Source organism: Bufo bufo, chromosome 5, assembly GCF_905171765.1.
Source record: "Bufo bufo chromosome 5, aBufBuf1.1, whole genome shotgun sequence".
Taxonomy (NCBI): domain Eukaryota; kingdom Metazoa; phylum Chordata; class Amphibia; order Anura; family Bufonidae; genus Bufo; species Bufo bufo.
The window spans coordinates 284,935,505-284,958,922 of record NC_053393.1 but is presented as its reverse complement, the minus strand read 5'-3'; the positions used below and the strand labels follow the sequence as shown (position 1 = coordinate 284,958,922).

Here is a 23,418-nt window from a genome sequence, read left to right as displayed (position 1 = left end):
TGATGTCCCAGATGTGCTCAATTGGATTCAGGTCTGGGGAACGGGCGGGCCAGTCCATAGCATCAATGCCTTTGTCTGGCAGGAACTGCTGACACACTCCAGCCACATGAGGTCTAGCATGGTCTTGCATTAGGAGGAACCCAGGGCCAACAGCACCAGCATATGGTCTCACAAGGGGTCTGAGGATCTCATCTCGGTACCTAATGGCAGTCAGGCTACCTCTGGTGAGCACATGGAGGGCTGTGCGGCCCTCCAAAGAAATGTCACCCCACACCATTACTGACCCAATGCCAAACCGGTCATGCTGGAGGATGTTACAGGCAGCAGAACGTTCTCCATGGCGTCTCAAGACTCTGTCACGTCTGTCACATGTGCTCAGTGTGAACCTGCTTTCATCTGTAAAGAGCACAGGGCGCCAGTGGCGAATTTGCCAATCTTGGTGTTCTCTGGCAAATGCCAAACGTCCTGCACGGTGTTGGGCTGTGAGCACAACCCCCACCTGTGGACGTCGGGCCCTCATATCACCCTGATGGAGTCTGTTTCTGACCGTTTGAGCAGACACATGCACATTTTAGGCCTGCTGGAGGTCACTTTGCAGGGCTCTGGCAGTGCTCCTCCTGTTCCTCCTTGCACAAAGGCAGAGGTAGCGGTCCTGCTGCTGGGTTGTTGCCCTCCTACGGCCTCCTCCACATCTCCCGATGTACTGGCCTGTCTCCTGGTAGCGCCTCCATGCTCTGGACACTACGCTGACAGACACAGCAAACCTTCTTGCCACAGCTCGCATTGATGTGCCATCCTGGATAAGCTGCACTACCTGAGCCACTTGTGTGGGTTGTAGACTCCGTCTCATGCTACTACTAGAGTGAAAGCACCGCCAGCATTCAAAAGTGACCAAAACATCAGCCAGGAAGCATAGGAACTGAGAAGTGGTCTGTGATCACCACCTGCAGAACCACTCCTTTATTGGGGGTGTCTTGCTAATTGCCTATAATTTCCACCTGTTGTCTATCCCATTTGCACAACAGCATGTGAAATTGATTGTCACTCAGTGTTGCTTCCTAAGTGGACAGTTTGATTTCACAGAAATGTGATTGACTTGGAGTTACATTGTGTTTAAGTGTTCCCTTTATTTTTTTGAGTAGTGTATTATGTAGTAGCAAAGAAAACCTACTTGAACATGAAGGCTATAGTACATTGCTAAAAGTATTAGCTTACCGAAATCGAACATATTCAATCGTATCATGGGTCAGTCTGCTACTTAAATTGTTGCTGTGAGGATTACCTAAAAAATGGAAATGTATGCACAACATTAGGTTCTATACAACACATCTTTTCAGTGAGAAATGACACACAAAAATGTACCACTTTATATAGTGTATTACCATGAGATCTGAGATTTGGGAAAAATAGGGCATCTGTCAGCAGATTTTAACCTATTAAACTGGCCTTTGCACTTAGCAGCTGAAAGCATCTGTGTTGGTCCCATGTTCATATATGCCCAGATTGCTGAGAAAAATGCCATTACACCTAGAGGCTCTGCTCTCTATTTGCTCTCTATTTGCAACTGCCACACCCTCTCATCTTAGATTGACAGGGACAGGCAGTGAAAACATCATAATGCCTAGCCCTGCCAATCAAAGTGGGGAGGGCACGGTAGTTGCAGAGAGAAGAGGGCCTCTATGTGTAATGGCAATGTTCCAGATGCTCCTAGAGGCTCATTTCCATATATTACAACATCATTTTTCCCAGCAACATGGGCACATATGAACATGGGACCAACTCAGCCAGTTTCATAGCTAGAAATCTGATAGATGGCCTTTAACACAAAGTAGGTGCTTAAAGGGATTGTCCCTTTAACACTGTAAAACTGATGGTCAGCAATATATAACTAAGCTAAGCAAGTTTTAGGCAAAAAAAATTATATTTCCTCATTTCCCTGGTTCTATTTTGGCCCTTAGTTAACCTGCAATAACAACAATCTCTGAGGTTTTCCTCATGAATATTTGTACTCTTCCCTCTGCTCGGCAAAGGGAGTGAATAATAGTGCTGCCCTGAGTGAAATTTCAGGGCATGTTGTAGTGCAGGACTACAAGTCCCAGCTGTGTAATCACACTGCTGATACACACAAGATCTTCCCCCTACCTGTTCTTGTGCAATGCTCTGCAGAACTCCTCCAGTCTGTCAGCTCTGTGTCTGTAGGATGAGGAGGATAGATCCTGAGCATTTCTCTTCACTGCCTGCATCTGCTCAGCAAAGCCTCCAGCCCTGAGTGTGTGCTGCAGAAGGGGTTAAAGTTTCCTGAAGAATCCAGGAAGAGTGAGACACAGGGCAGACAGCAGCAGCCAGTGCAGGGGGCATGGCCAGCACAGTGATGACTCGTGCACAGACACAGACTAGGCTTGTGTACGAGGCATCATCAGAGCAGGGAGAAAAGCTGACATCATTGGTCATGTGACCCTCTGAGAAAGGAGCCACTAGAGATGAAGTAAGTGCATTGTAAACCACTTACAATTTATTAATTAGAAACATACAAAGAACAAAAAAAAATCTCGGATAACCCCTTTAACCCCTTCCTGTGTTCAGCAATGGTTGAGGCAATTATTATTGTGGTTAATCCCACACCAACGTTCACAGCAATGCCAGCAGATACAATAGCACTGATCGGGAGTGCACAGCTCCTGTGCCTGGTTGATCAGCATGATGTACTATTACGTCAATTTGCGGGAAGTCACTTCCCACTGTGACATAATAGGATGCTATTATGTCACAATGGGAAGTGACTTCCCGCAAATTGACGTAATGGTACGTCATGCTGATCAACCAGGCACAGGAGCTGTGCACTCCCGATCAGTGCTATTGTATCTGCTGGCATTGCTGTGAACGTTGATGTGGGATTAACCACATGAATAAATTATTTGCCTCAACCATTGCTGAACACAGCATATACAAGGTTCACAGAGGGAGCCTTTCCATTGGCCCCCCGTGCCGTGATGACAGGGTGGCTGAAGGCTGCCATGGCAACCCCAGGCCTTGCTAAGGCTTCGGGGTTACCATGTACGAAACCTATGAGGCCCAGCCCCCAGGCCACTCGAACCCCGCTCATGGGGAAGAAAGCACCCCACAAACCCGCAGCTGCCAGTCAGAAGCCTGTCCGGGCGCATTCCATGCTCGACACGTACCTCCGCAAGCACCAGACATCATCGCGTAGGAACAGCGGCCTGCTGCTGTCTGCGGCCTCCGGTGAGTGCTCCTTGCCGGTCTCCCGCACTCTCTCCCAGCCCGCAGACGCCGCACTCCCACGCCACCAGGGGCCAGTTTTCATCCACCTGTCGCCCGCAGCCACTGTATTTGTCCCCAGACACTACGGGGATTTGTTGCCTCCCTAAGAAGCCCTAGGTCTAAACATGCCGCCTAAAATGGCGCCCAAGTAGACCAGACAGACGGCCACACCAGCTCACAAGCACAGGGACTGGACTGAACCCCCCTCAGAGGTTGCTGATCCAGCTCAATTTCACTCTGGCACTGAGCGCCTGAAGGGGCTTCATGGGACCATCTGTCAGATTCTATGGATGAAGGAGAGGAGGGCTCCCTCCATTCCACACAATCCTCCACATTGCTTCAGCAAACCCTGCAGCATTTGCCCACTAAAGAAGACTTCAAACTGTTGATCACTGAGGTTAGGAATGCTTGCAAATCTGAAATTTCCTCCCTGAGGAGGGACATCCAGCAGCTGGCGGGTCGCGTGGACTCCATAGAGACTGAACATGATGACACATGCAGGAGTGTCGCTCACCTTCAATCTATTATAGCCTCCCAGACACAATTTATCAGGGATAATACCCGCCACCTGGAGACCTGGATAACCGAGGCCATAGAAACAATATTCGTATTCAAGGACTCCCTGAATCCGACAATAAGGAGAATCTGCGGGTGATCCTGACGGAACTTTTCAGCTCAATACTAGGGGCTCCATTAACGCAGCCTATTAAACTGGATCGAGCGCACAGAGCCCTACGCCCTAAATCCTCTACCGCTCCACCTCGCGATGTGATCTGTTGCATGAATGACTTTGAATTGAAATAGAATATAATGGCTAAAGCTCGAGCGCAGTGGTCAATTGAGTTCCATGGTACGGCTGTCCAACTATATCAAGATCTCTCCTGGTGGACTCTCCAGAAAAGACGGGCGCTACAACCATTGCTGACCCTCCTACGGGAGTGAAGAATTCCGTATAGATGGGGCTTCCCTTTTGCCCTTTTAGCCACAAAAGATGGCAGAACTTTCACTCTTCGTCAGCATGCAGATTTCCTGCCATTCTGCTCAGCCTTAGATGTGGATCCACCCTCCATAGCAGATTAGGATGCTCCCGGACCCAAAGCCTGTTCCAGATCCGGTTTGGCGGACGCCTAGACAAAAGAAGCTGCGTCCTCTCCAAGACGACCTGCACAACTTGGAAGCTGTCGTCGCTCCCCCATGAGTACAGAGTTCTATTACATTAAGTACTGCACGTCTCCTGTTCACTTTTTTGCCTTTTGGCGGTGTTCTTCTTTCACTTCAGTACCATTTTTGGCTTCCCGGGACGCTTACTGGTCTTGATAATGCTGTTCTTGTTCTTTTTGGTACTCTGGTGTCCTCTTTTTCTGCCGTTTTTGAGGACGTCCAGTCACTCCCCTATAGTAGGGATGAGTATCAGTACCCTCCCTCTTTTTCCAATATTTTTTGGGATCAAGAGACGGTGTGGGGATAATGATACCTTTGCTTACTATGTGTTACTGATCCCTTTCTGGGTAGTCTTGCCCAATGATATTACAATTGTGTGGTTATTTTAACGTTTTTTGTGTCTCCCCCTTCTTCCCCTTTGTGTTTTCCTCCTGTGTCTCTTATTCTTAGGTGGTTTGGCTGCGGTTCATCTGTGCTACAGTCTGATGGGGGCCCGAATCTTCTGTGGTCTCCTCGCAACGGGATGTGGGGTTTGAGCTTAGCAAGTATTTCCTTCTTCATGTTTTATGATGGTTAAGTGTATTTCATTAAATGTTAAGGGCCTCAATTCCAACGCCAAGAGACTGCTAGCTCTGAACGAATGCAAATCCCAGAAAGCAGATGTAGTATTTCTCCAAGAGACTCATTTTGATCAACAGGGCTCCTTTAAAGGGCTTCTGTCACCCCACTAAACAGTTTTTTTTTTTTTTTTGGTTACTTATAATCCCTATACTGCGATTTATGCATACATACTGTAATTAATCATTTTGATTCAGCAGATTATGTTAAAAACATACTTTTAAAATATGCAAATTACCTTGCTACCAGCAAGTAGGGCGGCTACTTGCTGGTAGCAGCCGCATCCTCCTATCCTAAAGACGCCCCCTCCGCATGTTAATTGACAGGGCCAGCGGACGGGATCTCTCTCTGCTGGCCCTGTTTGCATTCAAAATCTGGCGCCTGCCCCGTACCTGTCTTCAGTCGGCGCAGGCGCACTGAGAGGCGGACGCTCGCTCGGCCGCTCCATCCTTAATGCGCCTGCGCCGATGACGTCACATCTACACCCGGCGCAGGCGCATTGAGAAGGGGGATGCTCGCTCGGCGCTCCTTCCTCAATGCGCCTGCGCCGGGTGTAGATGTGACGTCATCGGCGCAGGTGCATTGAGGATGGAGCGGCCGAGCGAGCGTCCGCCTCTCAGTGCGCCTGCGCCGACTGAAGACAGGTACGGGTCAGGCGTATGCGATTTTATACTCTTCTAGCTAATCAATTGCATGACTCCAACCTGACGGGTAGCCCAACTGTTAGGCCTCTTTCAGATTGGCGTTGCGGTAAAATGGGCGGGTGCGTTACGGGAACACCCGCGTTTTTTCCGCGTGAGTGCACAACATTGTAATGCGTTTTGCACTAGTGTGAGAAAAATCGCGCATGTTTGGTACCCAAACCCGAACTTCTTCACAGAATTTCGGGCTTGGGTTAGGTGTTCTGTAGATTGTATTATTTCCCCTTATAACATGGTTATAAGAGAAAATAATAGCATTCTGAATACAGAATGCATAGTAAAATAGCGCTGGAGGGGTCATTAATAAAAATAAAAAATTTAACTCACCCTAGTCCACTTGATCGCGATGCCCGGCATCTCCTTCTGTCTCCTTTACTGAACAGGACCTGTGGTGAGCATTCATTACAGGTCAAGGACCTGTGGTGACGTCACTCCGGTCATCACATGATCCTTCACCATGGTAAAAGATCATGTGATGGATCATGTGATGACCGGAGTGACGTCACCACAGGTCCTTGACATGTAATGAATGCTCACCACAGGTCCTGTTCAGTAAAGGAGACAGAAGGAGATGCCGGGCATCGCGATCAAGTGGACTAAGGCAAGTTACATTTTTTTAATTTATTTTTTAACCCCTCCAGTGCTATTTTACTATGCATTCTGTATTCAGAATGCTATTATTTTCCCTTATAACCATGTTATAAGGGAAAATAATAATGATCGGGTCTCCATCCCGATCGTCTCCTAGCAACCGTGCGTGAAAATCGCATCCGCACTTGCTTGCGGATACTTGCGATTTTCACGCAACCCCATTCACTTCTATGGGGTTGCGTGAAAAACACAGAATATAGAGCATGCTGCGATTTTCACGCAACGCACAAGTGATGCGTGAAAATCACCGCTCATGTGAACAGCCCCATAGAAATTAATGGGTCGGTATTCAGTGTGGGTGCAATGCGTTCAACTCACGCATCGCATCCGCGCGGAATACTCGCCCGTGTGAAAGGGGCCTCATGAGACGAGACGATAACACATTACTATACTGTAACGGTCACGTCCACACACACACAGGGGGAAGGGTAGTGACCACTGCGTTCCACCCTCACCCCTGGCCCTGCCTACTTGCCTCACGAGTCCTGATGACAGGGGACAACTGGACGGCAGTCCCTAACTTAGGATATGTGCAGGGAAGACAGACAAGACAAAATACGGAACATGAACGGACCGGGTCAGAACCAAGAGAGCTACGCAGTACAACAGATAAGGCAAAGAATGGTCAGGAGAAGCCGGGGTCAAATACCAGGAGAGTAGCGAAGTACAAGAGGAGTCCTAAGAGAGTAGTCAGGTGGGAGCCGAGGTCACAATACCAGGATGTATGCGCAGTACAGGAGGAGCAGGCAGAGGATCGTCAGGGAACAGGATCAGGTAAATATTCAGTAGTCCAACAAATAGCCAGGAACCCAGAAATTAACAGGCAACCTGTAGCCAGCAGGCTGCCTGTATTTATAGTGGGGAGTGAGGGTCATGTGACGTGGCCAGCGTCACATGACCGACAGACCAACCAGTCGAGCACCGAGTGATCAGCTCGGCGCTCAAGGCAGACTAGGAGCAGGGAGCCACCCAGCTAGTAAAGCCGCCCTGGGAATGAGGTCAAACACAGAACCTCATTCCAAAAGCTAAGCAACAGTTCTGCGGGCAATGGGGGACCGAGTGCACCTTCGGAACCCCGTGACATATACAAGCCTGAGGCGATCTCTAAACTTTTTCAGGAGTTTTATGCACATCTTTATTCTATCCCCCAGCAGCTCCCTCCCGATCAGTCGGAACGCCCGCGCCTTTTTGAAACTTTTCTGTCTAAATGCAACCTTCCTAAATTGCCGGAGGATGCTCTGTCATCCTTGAACGCACCCATCATGGGGAAGGAATTGCAAGAGGTGTTTAAACAGCTCCGCAACAAAAAAAAATCGCCTGGCCCAGACGGGTTACCCTATGTGTATCATAAAACTTTCTCTGACATTTTGGTACCCCATATGTTGCCGCTATATAACTCATTTTTACAGGGCTCCCCGATACCCACCTCGTTATCGCATTCTTACATCACACTGATCCCTAAACCTGAAAAAGATCCCCTGGATTGTGCCAACTATAGGCCCATCACCCTCCTTAACGCGAACGTAATTTTTTTTCTTTTTCTCGGTGTGGCTTCTCGTTTGACCGTTTGAACTGGTCATTTATGTTCTCCGCCTTGCAGACCTTTGGTATTACGGGCCCCTTCCTAACGGCCTTACGAATGCTTTACTCACAGCCAACAGCGGCGGTAAAATTGCCCCATGCTCTTTCCTCGACCTTCCCTATATTTAATGGCACACTCCAGGGGTGCCCGCTATCCCCCTTAATATTTGTCCTCTGTATTGAACCCCTTTGCTGCGGCCATTTGAGCACACCCGGATATACATGGAGTCATGGTCAATAAGTTCAAGCTGTCCTTGTTTGCGGATGATATTCTGCTCACATTGACGGATTTGCATATAACGCTTCCAAACCTTTTCCAGTTGCTGGGAGTGTATGGGAGGTTGTCGGGTTACAAGGTTAACACTATGAAAACAGAGGCTCTCCCTCTTCATTGCAGCCTGGAGAGTGTTGCTACTATGAAAACTAACTTCCACTTTTGTTGGAAGGACACTACATTACGATATTTAGGAATAAACCTAACTCCGACTTATTCTTCCTTGTACGCACTCAACTTCCCGGACACGTTCTGGAACTTAAAGGCTCTTATGAGTAAATGGATGCCCCTTCCCATTTCCTTGGTGGGTCGTATAGCTACAGTCAAGATGACTATATTGCCAAAGCTACTTTACCTGCTTGAGACGCTACCGGTCCCTGTATCGAGTCGGGAGCTGCGTGCCCTACAATCTAGTATGCTGAGATTCATATGGAATGGGAAGAGGCACCGGATAGCTTGTGCGACTCTTACAGCGCCTAAGTCGCTGGGGGGTCTAGCAGCCCCTGATATAACAAAGTATTATTGGGCAACCCATTTGCGGAGAATACCAGCGTGGTCTAGTCTATATACTTACTCTAGATGGTCGGAGAAATTGTGGATAGCTCCTGTGCACCCTAATTCCCTCATATGGTCCCCATTGTCGACTGCGTTGCTGCCTGACTTGCTAGGGCCTATGTCTCTAACTCTTCGCATATGGCTAAGATGCAATCGACAATTCTCATTAGCTTCTGAAAGGTCCTCCATGACTTCCTTTTTATTATACCCTTTGTTTCCGACGGGTATGCAAACCTCTTTCCTCAAGCATTGGTTTCCTAACAAGCTATTCCATTTTGCGGATGTTGTAGACTATAAGACTCTCCAAATGTTGCAGTTTGAGAGATTACAATTACCCCGCCAGTTTCCTGACTCTGTAGTAAATAAACAACGTGTGCAATTACAGCACTTGTTCGCTTCCATATTTAAATTACGACTGTATCCACTCCCACATCCTTTGAAAAACTATGTAAGCTGTCAAGCTCAACTAAGGGCCTCATATCTGAAATATACCTCCTTCTATCATCCTCGTCTACTAAGCACTCCTATATGTCTAAATGGGGAGCGATTCTTAATCGACCCATCTCGACTGCGGAATGGAAACTAATGTGGGACAGGACAGCGAAGTCATCCTCTTGCATCTCTCATAGAGAAAACTCTTATAAAGGTATTGATGTTTTGGTACCATACCCCACAGTTATTGAAGCATTTATGCCCTTCCCTCTCCGATAGATGTTGGAGATGTACCACAAGTGAGGGGTCTCATATACATATATTCTGGAATTGCCCTTTAATTGGGCCCTTCTGGGAGATGGTGCATGAGGTTCTCTTCCAGGTCTTCCATATTCGGTTCCCATTAAACTCCTTTTTCTATCTACTGAATATGCCGCCAATGCCGCTGAAAAGACACATTTTGCTTTTATCCCTACATATTTTGACCGCAGCCAGACACCTTATTGCCAGATTTTGGAAAAGATCTGTCCCGCCCACCCGAATTGATCTCATTGCAAATGTTATGGAGGTCAGGAAAATGGAATACTTGTCCGCTAGCTTATCTAACCAGGTTGAGAGATTTAACAAGATCTGGCAATCATGGGATGAATACTATTGACCCGTGCCTGTGCTGATATAAGTGACCTACCCCTAACCCCTTTTCCTTATGTCTTGTGTCCTTTGTCCATACCTCCCGTCTTAGTTGTTTGTTCTATGTCTTATAATTCCTTTACTTTTCATTAATTTGGAAACTTCGGTGGCTGATTATATAAAACTGGATATTTTGCACTACACCCATAGGAGCTTCTGCGGGGGGGCAGGTGGTCTGCCCGGCTCATCCTCCCCCCCGTGAGACCCGGCCATAGCCCCCCTCCTTCTCCACTTACCTTAGGCGCTCATATCAGCGCAGCAGCAGGGACACAGGGGCTGCAGACTGCCGTCTCCGTGCATGGGGTGGTAGCTCCGCCCCTTTCTCCCCTCCCACTGCCCCCGGCACTTCCTCTGACCTGGTGTGTGCAGGGAAGCTTGAGTGTGCACGCTGGCAGCAGGATAGGGGCACATGTGGGCAGCATGTGGGTAGCAACCCACTGGGTCCACAGAATACTGTATAACAAGACCATAATTAGGAACAGGTGCAATACATGTACCAAAGAGTACGTGTATTACACCTGTTCCTAATTATGGTCTTGTTATACAGTATTCTGTGGACCCAGTGGGTTGCTACCCACATGCTTTATTGCCTCTGTATTTCACACCTAGCTACGCCTGTATTTGTTTGATTGCAACACCACACTGCACAGGCTTGTACTTATTGTTGTTTATTTGCAATGACTTAATAAAAAATAGACAATTTAAAAAAAAAAAAAAAAATTCACCACTAAGTGATTCGGTCCATACTGCAAAAGGAGGCATACAATCACCCATAAATTTTCCAAAAGAAAGCCTGTATCACATAAAGAATTTCACCACTATGTAGTTCGGCCCATACAGCAAAAGGATATGTACAATCACCCATACATTTTCCCAAAGAAAGCCTGTATCACATAAAGAATTTCACCACTAAGTAGTTTGGTCCATACCGCAAAAAGAGCTGTACAATCACCCATACATTTTCAGAAAAAAAGCCAGTGTCACACGCAAAATTTCACCAATAAGTAATTTGTCCCATACAAAATTTTCATCCCTTTTGTTCTTAACCGTTCCCCATTTTTTTCGTATAACCTGAGATCGGCCCGTGACCTCCCTGAAGTTCTCAGGGAGAAGGTTGATAAGGAAGTTTCTCTGGGTAGGATCAGAGGTCCGTTTACTGATTTGCCTTTTCCTAATTTTAGAGTCTCCCCTTTGGGCGTGGTCCCTAAAAAAGAGCCAGGAAAGTTCCATTTGCTTCCTCATCTCTCTTACCCAAAGGGTTTGTCAGTGAATGATGCCATCACTCCTGAGGATGCGTCGGTGTCTTATGTATCCTTTGACCGGGTGGTTGCACTGGTCAGGGAGGCGGGTAGGGGGGCCCTGCTGGCCAAGTCAGATATCGAATCAGCTTTTCGGCTTCTTCCTGTTCACCCTGATTGTTTCCATTTGTTGGGTTGCTGCGTTAAGGGCTGTTTTTATGACGACACGTGCCTCCTTATGGGTTGTTCTATTTCTTGCCATTATTTTGAAATGTTTGGGTCTTTCCTGGAGTGGGTCATCTGTTATGAGTCAGGTTCTACGTCAGTTTTACATTATTTGGACGATTTTCTTTTTGTTTCCCCTGGTAGTGGCGGTGGTTGCCTATCCCTGTTGAATATTTTCCTGAGAAAAATGGCTCAGTTTGGGGTTCCCATTTCGGGGGGAAAAACGGAGGGCCCGGTCACACGACTGTCGTTCTTGGGCATTGAAATCAACACGATGGACATGGTTTTCAGGTTGCCGCATGAAAAGTTGCAAAAGCTCATGGGGTTGATTGATGGTTTTCTATAGGTTAAGAAGGTTACCTTGCTTCAGCTTCAGTCCCTGTTAGGCCTTATATGTTTTGCATGAAGAGTGATGCCCTTGGGCCGGGTTTTCGCCCGCCGCTTGTCGTTGGCTACACGGGGAGATAAATCTCCGCGGCACCGCATTCGGCTTTCAAAGTCCCTGAAAGAAGACTTGGGGATCTGGAGGTCGTTTTTGTTATCCTACAATGGCCACACGTGTTATATGTCCAAGGAAATTCATAATGCCGAGTTGGCACTGTTTTCAGATGTGTCTGGGTCTTGCGGTTTTGGGACTATTCTGGGGAAGGACTGGTGTGCCGTTGCGTGGCCTGATTCGTGGCAGTCGTCTGGGTTATGTAAGAACCTTACTCTGCTCGAGTGGTTCCCCATTATCGTGGCAGTGGAGCTGTGGGGGGACAGGTTGTCCAACAAACACGTTTCTTTCTGGATGGACAATCTGGGAGTGGTTTATTGTGTCAACAGCTTATCCTCCTCTTCTCTTCCTGTCTTGTCTTTACTGCGTTACTTGGTGCTTCGGTGTCTCGAGTTTAATGTTTATTTTAGGGCCCGTCATGTTCCGGGGGTTGAGAATAAGGTTGCTGATGCTCTTTCCTGTTTTCGTTGGCAGGAATTTCGGTCCTTTCACCCGGAAGCGGAACTGGAGGGCCGGGAATGCCCCCAGCACCTGTGGGATTTGGTGGACAGCAACTGATGTCGCTGGTCAAATCCTCGGTTTCCCCTGCTACCTGGCAGGCACACAGTAAGGCGTGGGGTCAATGGTGGGGAATGGTGGGGACATGATTTGCGACTGGAGGTGACTATCGAATGGTTGTTGCACTTGCGATCCATGCGTGTTTCTGCAGCGGTTGCGCAGCGTCGATTGTCGGGTATTGCTTTCCACTTTAAGCTACGAGGCTGGCCGGATGTTACCAAGCAGTTCATTGTCCAGCAGGCTTTACGGGGTTGGAGGAAGGAGGTTGTTTCCCAGGAAAGTCGACGTCCTGTCTCATTCAGCCTACTCGGCAGGCTTATTGCTAAGCTTCCCGAGGTTTGTTCCTCCACCTTTGAGGTTTCGCTGTTTGCCGGTAGTTTTAGTTTGGCCTTTTTTGCGGCTCTTAGGGTCACCAAGTTAGTGGCCCCTTCTGGTTGCAAATCAGGGGGTCTTTCTAGCGATGATGTTGTACTGGGTACTGATTCGCTCAGGATCCGGGTCAGGCGTTCCAAGACGGACTAATTCGGTAGGGGCACCTGGATTCCTCTTCACCCGGTTCCTGGCGTGTCATGCCCGATTCACCTGAAATCTCGGTATAGTTCTTTGCGCGTTCCTAGCCACAATTTCTTTGTGCATGCGGATAGCTCCCCCCTTACCAAATTTCAGTTTTCCACAGTTTTCAAGGCTTGTTTGGCATTGAATGGGATTGATCCCAAGGAATTTGGGACACACTCTTTTCGTATTGGGGCTGCGACGGAGGCTGCCAGGGCGGGTTTAACTGAAGCGGAAATTATGAGGATAGGTAGATGGAAATCAGCCTGTTTTGCGAGGTATATCAGACCGGACCTCTTGTTATAATAAAAAATAAATAAATAAATAAATAAAAAAAAGGTAAATATACCATATATATTGTGTAAGGTTCTGTTCTAACAGTTTTTTCTTACAGGTTCGGGCAGGCCGGCAGTTTGGATGATCGGCCATTCCTATATTTTTTGGGCGGCGCAGCGAGCCGAATGTAGACCCGGTGGGAGATCCCTCGGTTTCCGGGAAGTGGATGTGTCGTGGAGGGGGATTCATGGCCTCTGATGGTCGCTTCTCCTCTCACAGGTGGTGGAGATAGGTATTTAGGCGGTTGGTCCAGTGATCCTGGTTGTTCATGCCAGGGGCAATGACATTGGTTCCATGCCCTTGCTGGAGCTGTTGACCCTGATGCAGTCGGATTTGGAGAGGTTCCCGTCCTTCTTTAGGGAAGTTGTTCTAAGGACGGCGAAGCAATAGAGAGATGCAGGCGAACGGTGAAATTGCGTATTTCCCGTTTTATCAGATCCCGGGGGGGGGGGGGGGTTCGGCACCGCCAGTTGGAAGGGGACAGCTGCTCTTTAATGAGGCCTGACGGTGTCCATTTAACTGACATTGGGCAAGACATCTTCCTTTCGGGCCTTCAAGATGGGGTGGAGCAGGCCATGTTCTTGTTGGGTGGTGGTCGGAGCCCCGTTTGAGGGCAGGTCTCCTCCGTGGCGGCAAGTTATTGCGAATGAAAAGTTGTTAATGAAAGGTTTGGCGGAACTGCCCATTGGGAGTCCAGCGGCTGGCAGATCGCACGATTTTATACGGTTGCCGTTTTCTGAATAAAAATATAGCTGTGGCCGACTACCACCCAGCAATAAAGAAGTTAAAAGAAAGTACGTGGTCAGTGTCCTTATTGGTGGGATGGTTTGTAAGTACGGGCCAGTGTGGGTAGGGGGTGCCCCCTTTCCCTCCCCATCCCTTTGTGTTATTACCAACAGTCCTATTTTGCCTAAGGAGTCCTTTTGTTATGTCTATGCAAGAGGAGCAAGAATGTTGCGCACAATTCTGATGGAACTCCTGATCTTAATAGGGTTGTTTCGATAACAAAATTTTGATTTGGTTTTGATACCATAAAAAACGTATTGCCGTACTCGATACCATTCGATACCAAGAGGAAAAAATAAAAACGCAAAAAAAAGCTGCGTGCATTCCGCATTTTATGGAACGTCCGCCCCATAATAGAACAGTCCTATCCAGGGGAGGACTGAGCGGTTGGCCACTTAGGTACAGAAAATTATTTCACCCATCTGATGTCTCGGGCGGGTCCAGGTGAAATAATTTTCTGTAGATATACCGGGCCGGCAGGCCGGCATATGATACTACGCAATCAGGCTATTGGGCCGGCGGCCTGACCCAGAGCTACTTACGTCACGTGGGAGGAGGGGCCCGGCCATGGCGTCCTGTGCGGCGTAGAGGCGCGCCGTCACATCATGGCGTCTGAGGTCACGTATTGTCGACATGCGACGCCTCCACAGGCCACACTGAGGTGTTCCGTACCACTGCATAGAAGCGAGCACATGTGTCTGGGTGTGTGTCCGGCAGGCTAACAATTAACAAAAGTCCCAGAGCAGCAGGAGGAAAACAATGAACAATGGCTCTTTGAGAAGAGGGAGGTGAATAAAAGCCCTTTGTTCCTCTATCCATATGATGCTCGCAGACCCTATTGGAGCAGCAGGAAATGACTCAGTTCCTGTACACTTGGGGGGAGGGGGTACATTCCTGTCCCGTGATGGACACAAAGGGGAGTGGGGGAGAGAGGCCCTTATACTGTGCCCTTAACCAGTCACCCGCCGGAGCCCTGAGAAGAATTGCCCATTGTGGCGGCCGCTTATCTGCTTTATTACCGGTGACCTTTGCTGTTGGTCCTTGTGTCTAACCACTGAAGCACGTTTATATACTAATAGTATGTTTAGTATATAAACATGCTTCAGTGGTTAGACATGTCAACGACTGATATACCTGTATAGACAGCATGACCATAGAAGCGTGTAGAGGTGGTCAGTGTGGTCCCCCTTACGGTAAGGGGGACCACACTGACCACCTCTACACGCTTCTATGGTCATGGTGTCTATACAGGTAAATCGGTCATTGTGTCTAACCACTGAAGCACGTTTATATCTATATTACATACTGATATACGTATAAAAACATTGAGTAGTCCATACGGGCAGACCTAATAGCCTGAATATGGATAATATTTCTTATAGATAGACTGGCGCCACCAATGTGGTTACCTATTTTTGCCTTTTACTTTTATCTGACTATCACCTATGTAGCGGTTGTCCGCACATAAGTAACCATCATCGGCAGCCTCTCTAGACTTCCATTCCTTTATCATAGCTGCCCAACCTATCACTCTCTGAACAATCTCTAAAATATCTACCCTTTGGTGCCCTGCCTGTTACTCTCTGACCTTCCTGCCCTGAATTTTGTTCAGTGAAGTCTTGGATTAACCCTCTATATTTTTTACTTTTCACAGGCGCAGAGCCAGCAAGCCCCAGTCCCAGAGCCAGCCAGTCCCAGGCCAGGCCTAGAGCCAGCCCCAGAGCCAGCCACCCCCAGCCTGCCAATCAGCAAGCCACAACCTGCCAGCCACCAACTGTAATTAAGGTAGGAGCCAACTTGGCCTTGGTATAAGAGAGCTATGCTGTGTTGTTATATTGTGAATAGGAACCATAGTGTTGGAGAGACCCCCCTCCAGGACCCATTAGACTCCATTGCAGTCTCTAATGTGACCTGGAGGGGACTCTTTCTAACACACTCTCTAAAGGACACTGAGATGTCCTATGCCAGAAAGACCACCCTCAATGGCCCATTAGAAAGAGTCCCCTCCATTGTAGTCTCTAATGGGGCCTGGAGGGGATTCATTCTAACGCACTCTCTATTGGACACTTAGAGGGACTCTGTTAGAAATACCCCTCAGGTAAATCAGGCAGGTACAGAGTAAAGTAGAAAATACATGTAGTTTAAAAGTGAAGCAGTCAACATTCCATTTTGCTTCTGTGGTGAACGTTCCACTTTTAGAACTTTACACCATTATTACGCTTTTTATACATAACCTCCAATGTGTCTCCTTCTTCTCATTTACATTGCATGCCCTGAATGAACTGACTTTTAAGCTTATCTCCTTTTCACAAGTTCTAAGTGATTTTCACAGGTTTATTACTAAATTGAGAATTCAAACTGGAAGGCCATGGTAGCCAAATTGAAAGCTGACTTAAAGAATTTTTCATGATCCCCGTTAAATAAAGACCCTTTATTTACTTAACTGATCCCTGTGCCAGGGCCGTTTCTTGGACCGGGCGGGCCCCGTGGCCGCCCGGGGAGCTGTCAGAAGTGGGGCGCCAGCAGGGCACAGCAGGAGATGAGCACTGCGCTTCCATTGTGGAAGCGCTCACTCATCTCCATAGTCATCTGTATCGCCGTCCTCAGGACGGCGATACAAATGTCTGTGCTGCGGCAGGGGAGGGAGAGGTGTGTCCCCTACCCTGTTCCTCTGATAGGCTGCCAGCACTAGGCCGGCAGCCTATCAGAGGACGGTGCAGGTGGCGCAATGACGTCATCGCGCCGCCTGAGCCAGCGAGGGACACAGGCCGGAAGAGGCCTGCATCGCATCGCTGGAGGAGGTAAGTCTAAGTTTTTATATTTTTATATATATGTACAAATTACAATACTGGCACATAAGGTGGGCTGCTGGCACATAAGGGGAACTACTGGCACATAAGGGGAACTACTGGCACATAAGGGGAACTACTGGCACATGATAGGGGGGGCTACTGGCACATAAGGGGGGCTACTGGCACATAAGGGGGGCTACTGGCACATAAGGGGGAGTACAAGCACATAAGGGGGAGTACAAGCACATGATAGGAGGCTACTGGCACATAAGGGGGACTACTGGCACATTATAGGGGGGGCGACTGGCACATAAGGGGGCTACTGGCACATGATAGAGGAGGCACTCTGGCTACTGGCACATGATGGTGGGGGGCCTCTTATTACTGGCACATGATTGGGGGGCATCTATGGGGCTCTTATTACTGGCACATGATTGGGGGCATTTATGGGGGCACATCTTACTGGCACATGATTGGGGGCATCTATTATGGCACTTATTACTAGCACATTATTGGGTGGCACTATAGGCGCATCTACTGAGGCTAAAAAGAAGGGGTATTTTATATGGGGGGGGCTCTGTATAGGGGCATTTTATACTGGGACACATTATGGTGGGTACTATGGGGAAGGGGGGAGAGGAGCACTATGGGGTCATCTACGGGGACACTGAGAAGGGGTATTTTATATTGGCACATTATGGGAACATTAGCTCAACTGGGGGCATTACAAGGGGGTATGATTTGCACATTATAAGGATAATTATTTCTACTGGGGGGGCATTATAGTGGGCTTTATTACTCCCACATGCCTCTCCCTGCTCTGCTATCCCTCTGCCCTTTCTCCAAATCCTTATTATGAAATCTTTCTCATTAGGATAAAGCACAACATCAGCTCCACCGAGCCCGCGGCCAAAGTGTTGAAGTGGTGTCCGAGATCCCCAAGGGCCAAGCCAAGTAATTGTAAGTTTTCATGTGGAGTATGTTTATGTTATACACATATAGCCTACACTGTGCCACACACAATATACAGTATACCTCTACACTGTGTAGGGGTTATACTGTTTATTGTACAGCATGGCACAGAGGTTATATTGTCCGGCATGGTGTAACCTCCATACATTTTATATACAGTATACAGTAATTTGCCTTGCCATCTATGCTTTGAATCTGGTTTTATATGTTACTTGGTTTTTGTACACTTACTTGCGTGTGCTAGTTGAGACCTGCTGTGATTGGGTTTTAGTTAGTTATTAAATGATAACATGACAGTTTTTTGGTTTTGCACATTATTGATGATTGTATTTCATGACTACTCTTCTAAGGGTATTGCCTTCCTTTATACTGCAGTTCTCCTGTACCACTCTGCCTGCGACTTTTATCAGTTTAAGCAGTAATTTATGATTTTCTTTTGCTCTCAATAAATCTTGTGTTAAGCACAAAAATAATAATAATAATAATAATAATAATAATATTGTGAGACGGTTGCAACTACTCTTCATGATATAATTCTGACAGAAAACCCCCACTGCGCCACTGTCTAGTAATACTCCAGAGGGGCGTGACTAAGCAACTCCTGGTATTCACTAGAGCCCTTGATGGTAGGGTTAGACTTTGCCGCAGGAAGTTGCCAGGGTCCACTCTGGAGCGTGAACTAGACAGTGACAGCAGGAACGAATGGACAACAGGTAACAGAAGGTACCGACGGCACATAAGCAAACATAACAGACAGGCAAATACAAAACAGGGCAACTAATAACACAAGCAGAAATACATAGCAAGGAAACAGGAGTGACAATGAGCAGAGAAGGACTTGCTCCACCAGTGGTATACTGCGTGGCCTTGCACATAGCACTCTGCAGCTAGGCGCTTGCTGAACCGAGACATATGAATACACACAAAGTAACTAAAACATAACTGGCAGAACAGATAACAGAAAGACAGGAAAGAGGACGTCAAAGAGGACGGGAAACCCACAGAGCACAGACAGACAGACACGGATCCCATGGGTCAGCAGCATGGGAGAGAGAGTACAAACCAGGAGCAGGACAAGACAACACACACCAGGAGAGCTGACCCAGAACTGAGAAAACCTCAGCCTTATATACAGGTTCCATGGGTGCAGCAGAGAGGCCACACCCATGGAGCAGACAGAGGATTAACTCCTAATAGGAACACAGGGGAGTTAACCCATACAGAACCACAAATAGCACACAGAAACAAAACTTCAGCGAGGAGCACCGAACGAGAAAGGACGGAAGGTCACAGCCAGAGATAGTGGCTGTGACAACTGCAACTCATATCTGGTGTAACAGTAGTGTACATAAAAAATATATATAGAAATTTGACTGTGAAATAATAGCAGTCAGTTTCCTTCACGCGTGTGCATTTCAGGGCCTGCCAGGGCACAGTGTCACACCAGTGCAACTCATATCTGGTGTAACAGTAGTGTACATTTAAAAAAAAACTAGAAATTTGACTGTAAAATAATAGCAGTCAGTTGCCTGCCCTTCATACGTGTGTGTTTCAGGCCCTGCCAGGGCACAGTGTCACACCAGTACATCTCATATCTGGTGTAACAGTAGTGTACATAAAAGAAAATATAGAAATTTGACTGTAAAATAATAGCAGTCAGTTGCCTTCACACGTGTGTGTTTCAGGCCCTGCCAGGGCACAGTGTCACACCAGTGCAACTCATATCTGGTGTAACAGTAGTATACATTAAAAAAAAAAATAGAAATTTGACTGTGAAATAATAGCAGTCAGTTGCCTGCCCTTCACATGTGTGTGTTTCAGGCCCTGCCAGGGCACAGTGTCACACCAGTGCAACTCATATCTGGTGTAACAGTAGTGTACATTTAAAAAAAATATAGAAATTTGACTGTGAAATAATAGCAGTCAGTTTCCTTCACGCGTGTGCATTTCAGGGCCTGCCAGGGCACAGTGTCACACCAGTGCAACTCATATCTGGTTTAACAGTAGTGTACATAAAAAACAAAACTAGAAATTTGACTGTGAAATAATAGCAGTCAGTTTCCTTCACGCGTGTGCGCTTCAGGGCCTGCCAGGGCACAGTGTCACACCAGTGCAACTCATATCTGGTGTAACAGTAGTGTACATTTAAAAAAAAACTAGAAATTTGACTGTAAAATAATAGCAGTCAGTTGCCTGCCCTTCATACGTGTGTGTTTCAGGCCCTGCCAGGGCACAGTGTCACACCAGTACATCTCATATCTGGTGTAACAGTAGTGTACATAAAAGAAAATATAGAAATTTGACTGTAAAATAATAGCAGTCAGTTGCCTTCACACGTGTGTGTTTCAGGCCCTGCCAGGGCACAGTGTCACACCAGTGCAACTCATATCTGGTGTAACAGTAGTATACATTAAAAAAAAAAATAGAAATTTGACTGTGAAATAATAGCAGTCAGTTGCCTGCCCTTCACATGTGTGTGTTTCAGGCCCTGCCAGGGCACAGTGTCACACCAGTGCAACTCATATCTGGTGTAACAGTAGTGTACATTTAAAAAAAATATAGAAATTTGACTGTGAAATAATAGCAGTCAGTTTCCTTCACGCGTGTGCATTTCAGGGCCTGCCAGGGCACAGTGTCACACCAGTGCAACTCATATCTGGTTTAACAGTAGTGTACATAAAAAACAAAACTAGAAATTTGACTGTGAAATAATAGCAGTCAGTTTCCTTCACGCGTGTGCGCTTCAGGGCCTGCCAGGGCACAGTGTCACACCAGTGCAACTCATATCTGGTGTAACAGTGGTGTACATTTAAAAAAAAACTAAAATTTTGACTGTAATAGATTGAAATGCAGTTAGTTGTCTGCAAGCGTGTGTGTCAGGCCTACAGCGTCTACTCTGCCAACTTCTGCCAGTGCACAGTGCCACTCATATCTGGTGTCACAGTAGCTTGCACGCATAGTACAAGTAATCGAAAAAAAAATGGCAGGCAGAGGCAGGGCACCCCGCAGGGGCCGTCGTGGTCGTGGTGCTGTGATTCCCTTTGGCCCTAGAATAATGCCCAGTGTTCAGAGGCCACGTACCCTGAACTTGAAAAGTTCTGAGGACATAGATGACTGGCTAACACAGGACACCCAATCTTCTACAGCTTGCGCTCAGAACCTTGACGCACCATCCTCCTCCAGCTCAGCTTCGGGCACCCCTCAAGTTACCACTCGCCCGCCTGCCGCCACCACCAACACTAGCACCTCAGCCGCTTCACTTGATCTGTCAGAGGAGTTATTTACACATCAGTTGGAAGAAATGAGTGATGCGCAACCATTATTGCCAGAGGATGTAGATAACTGGGATATGTCTCAGTCAGGCAGCATTGCACACATGGACGTACGGTGTGATGATGATGATGTTGTACCCGCTGCTGCTTCCTTTGCTGAGTTGTCAGATACAAGTGAAGCGGTTGATGATGACGATGTGTCCGTGGATGTCACGTGGGTGCCCGCTAAAAGAGAAGAAGAACAGGGGGAAAGTTCAGATGGCGAGACAGAGAGGAGGAGGAGACGAATTGGAAGCAGGGGGAGGTCGTCGCAAGGAGCTAGTGGCACAGTCTGACAGCATGCATCGGCACCCGGGGTCAGCCAGACAGCACGCCAATCAACGCATGCTGTTTCCCCCTACCAGAATGCCGTTATTGCAGAGCTCAGCAGTGTGGCATTTTTTTTGTGTGATTGCCTCTGACAACAGCGATGCCATTTGCAACCTGTGCCAAAAGAAACTGAGTCGTGGGAAATCCAACACCTAATGCTTTGCGAAGGCACATGATCGCACATCACAAACGCCTATGGGATCAACACATGAGTACAAGCAGCACACAAACTAAAAGCCGCCATCCTCCTCCTGGTCCAGCATCTTCAGCTACGTCAACCACTGCTGTCCTCCTTGCCCCCTCTCAACCATCCGCCACTCCGTCTCTCGCCTTGAGCAGTTCCTGCTCATGTGCCCACAGTCAGGTGTCTGTCAAGGACATGTTTGAGCGTAAGAAGCCAATGTCACAAAGTCACCCCCTTGCCCGGCATCTGACAGCTGGCTTGTCTGAACTCTGAGCCCGCCAGCTTTTACCATACAAGCTGGTGGAGTCTGAGGCCTTCAAAAAATTTGTAGCTATTGGGACACCGCAGTGGAAGGTATCCGGCCAAAATTTCTTTGCACAAAAGGCAATCCCCAACCTGTACTCGATTGTGCAAAAGGAAGTCATGGCATGTCTGGCACACAGTGTTGGGGCAAGGGTCCATCTGACCACTGATACCTGGTCTGCAAAGCACGGTCAGGGCAGGTATATCACCTACACTGAGCATTGGGTAAACCTGCTGACGGCTGCCAAGCATGGAATGCGTGGCTCTGCAGAGGAGTTGGTGACACCGCCACGACTTGCAGGCAGGCCTGCTGCCACCTTCTCTACTCCTCCTACTCCATCCTCTTCCATAACCTCCTCGGCTGAGTCCTCTTCTGCTGCCGCGTCTTGCTCCACATCAACGGCACCCCCCCAGCTCCCCCCGGGCTATTCCACATCCCGGATTCGGCAGTGCCACGCCGTCTTGGGGTTGACTTGCCTGAAAGCAGAGAGTCACACCGGACCAGCACTCCTGTCCACCCTGAACGCACAGGTGGATCAGTGGCTGACTCCGCACCAACTGGAGACTGGCAAAGTGGTGTGTGACAACGGAAGCAATTTGTTGGCGGCATTGAATTTGGGCAAGTTGACACATGTGCCGTGCATGGCACATGTGTGTAATCTGATCGTACAACGCTTTGTGCATAAGTACCCAGGCTTACAGGACGTCCTGAAGCAGGTCAGGAAGGTGTGTGGCCATTTCAGGCGTTCCTACACGGCCATGGCGCACTTTTCAGATATCCAGCGGCAAAACAACATGCCAGTGAGGCGCTTGATTTGCGACAGCCCGACACGTTGGAATTCAACACTCCTAATGTTCGACCGCCTGCTCCAACAAGAAAAAGCCATCAACGAGTATTTGTATGACTGGGGTGCTGGGAATTTTTTTGCCACGTTACTGGACGCTCATGCGCAATGCCTGTAGGCTCATGCGTCCTTTTGAGGAGGTGACAAACCTAGTCAGTCGCACCGAAGGCACCATCAAACACATCATCCCATTTGTTTTCTTCCTGGAGTGTGCCCTGCGAAGAGTGCTGGATCAGGCCGTAGATGAGCGTGAAGAGGAAGAGGAAGAGTTGTGGTCACCATCACCAGAAACAGCCTTATCAGCATCGCTTGCTGGACCTGCAGCAACCCTGGAAGAGGAGTGTGAGGAAGAGGAGTCAGAGGAGGAATGTGACTTTGAGGAGGAGGAGGAAGACCAACCACAACAGGCATCCCAGGGTGCTCGTTGTCACCTATCTGTTACCCGTGGTGTTGTACGTGGCTGGGGGGAAGAACATACCTTCAGTGAGATCACTGAGGATGAGGAACGGGACATGAGTAGCTCGGCATCCAACCTTGTGAAAATGGGG

At 48.0% G+C, this 23,418-nt stretch overlaps 1 protein-coding gene across 3 annotated transcripts in view; it reads right to left on the bottom strand.

Annotated features, from left to right (window-relative positions):
- Positions 1 to 23,418, bottom strand: part of MOCOS (molybdenum cofactor sulfurase) — a 1,795,153-nt gene that overhangs the window by 1,464,682 nt on the left and 307,053 nt on the right. For all 3 annotated transcript variants that reach the window (XM_040432351.1, XM_040432352.1, XM_040432353.1), the window contains exon 3: positions 1,216 to 1,282. In XM_040432351.1, the coding sequence (XP_040288285.1) occupies positions 1,216 to 1,282 (67 nt within the window). The remainder of the gene's footprint in view (positions 1 to 1,215; positions 1,283 to 23,418) is intronic.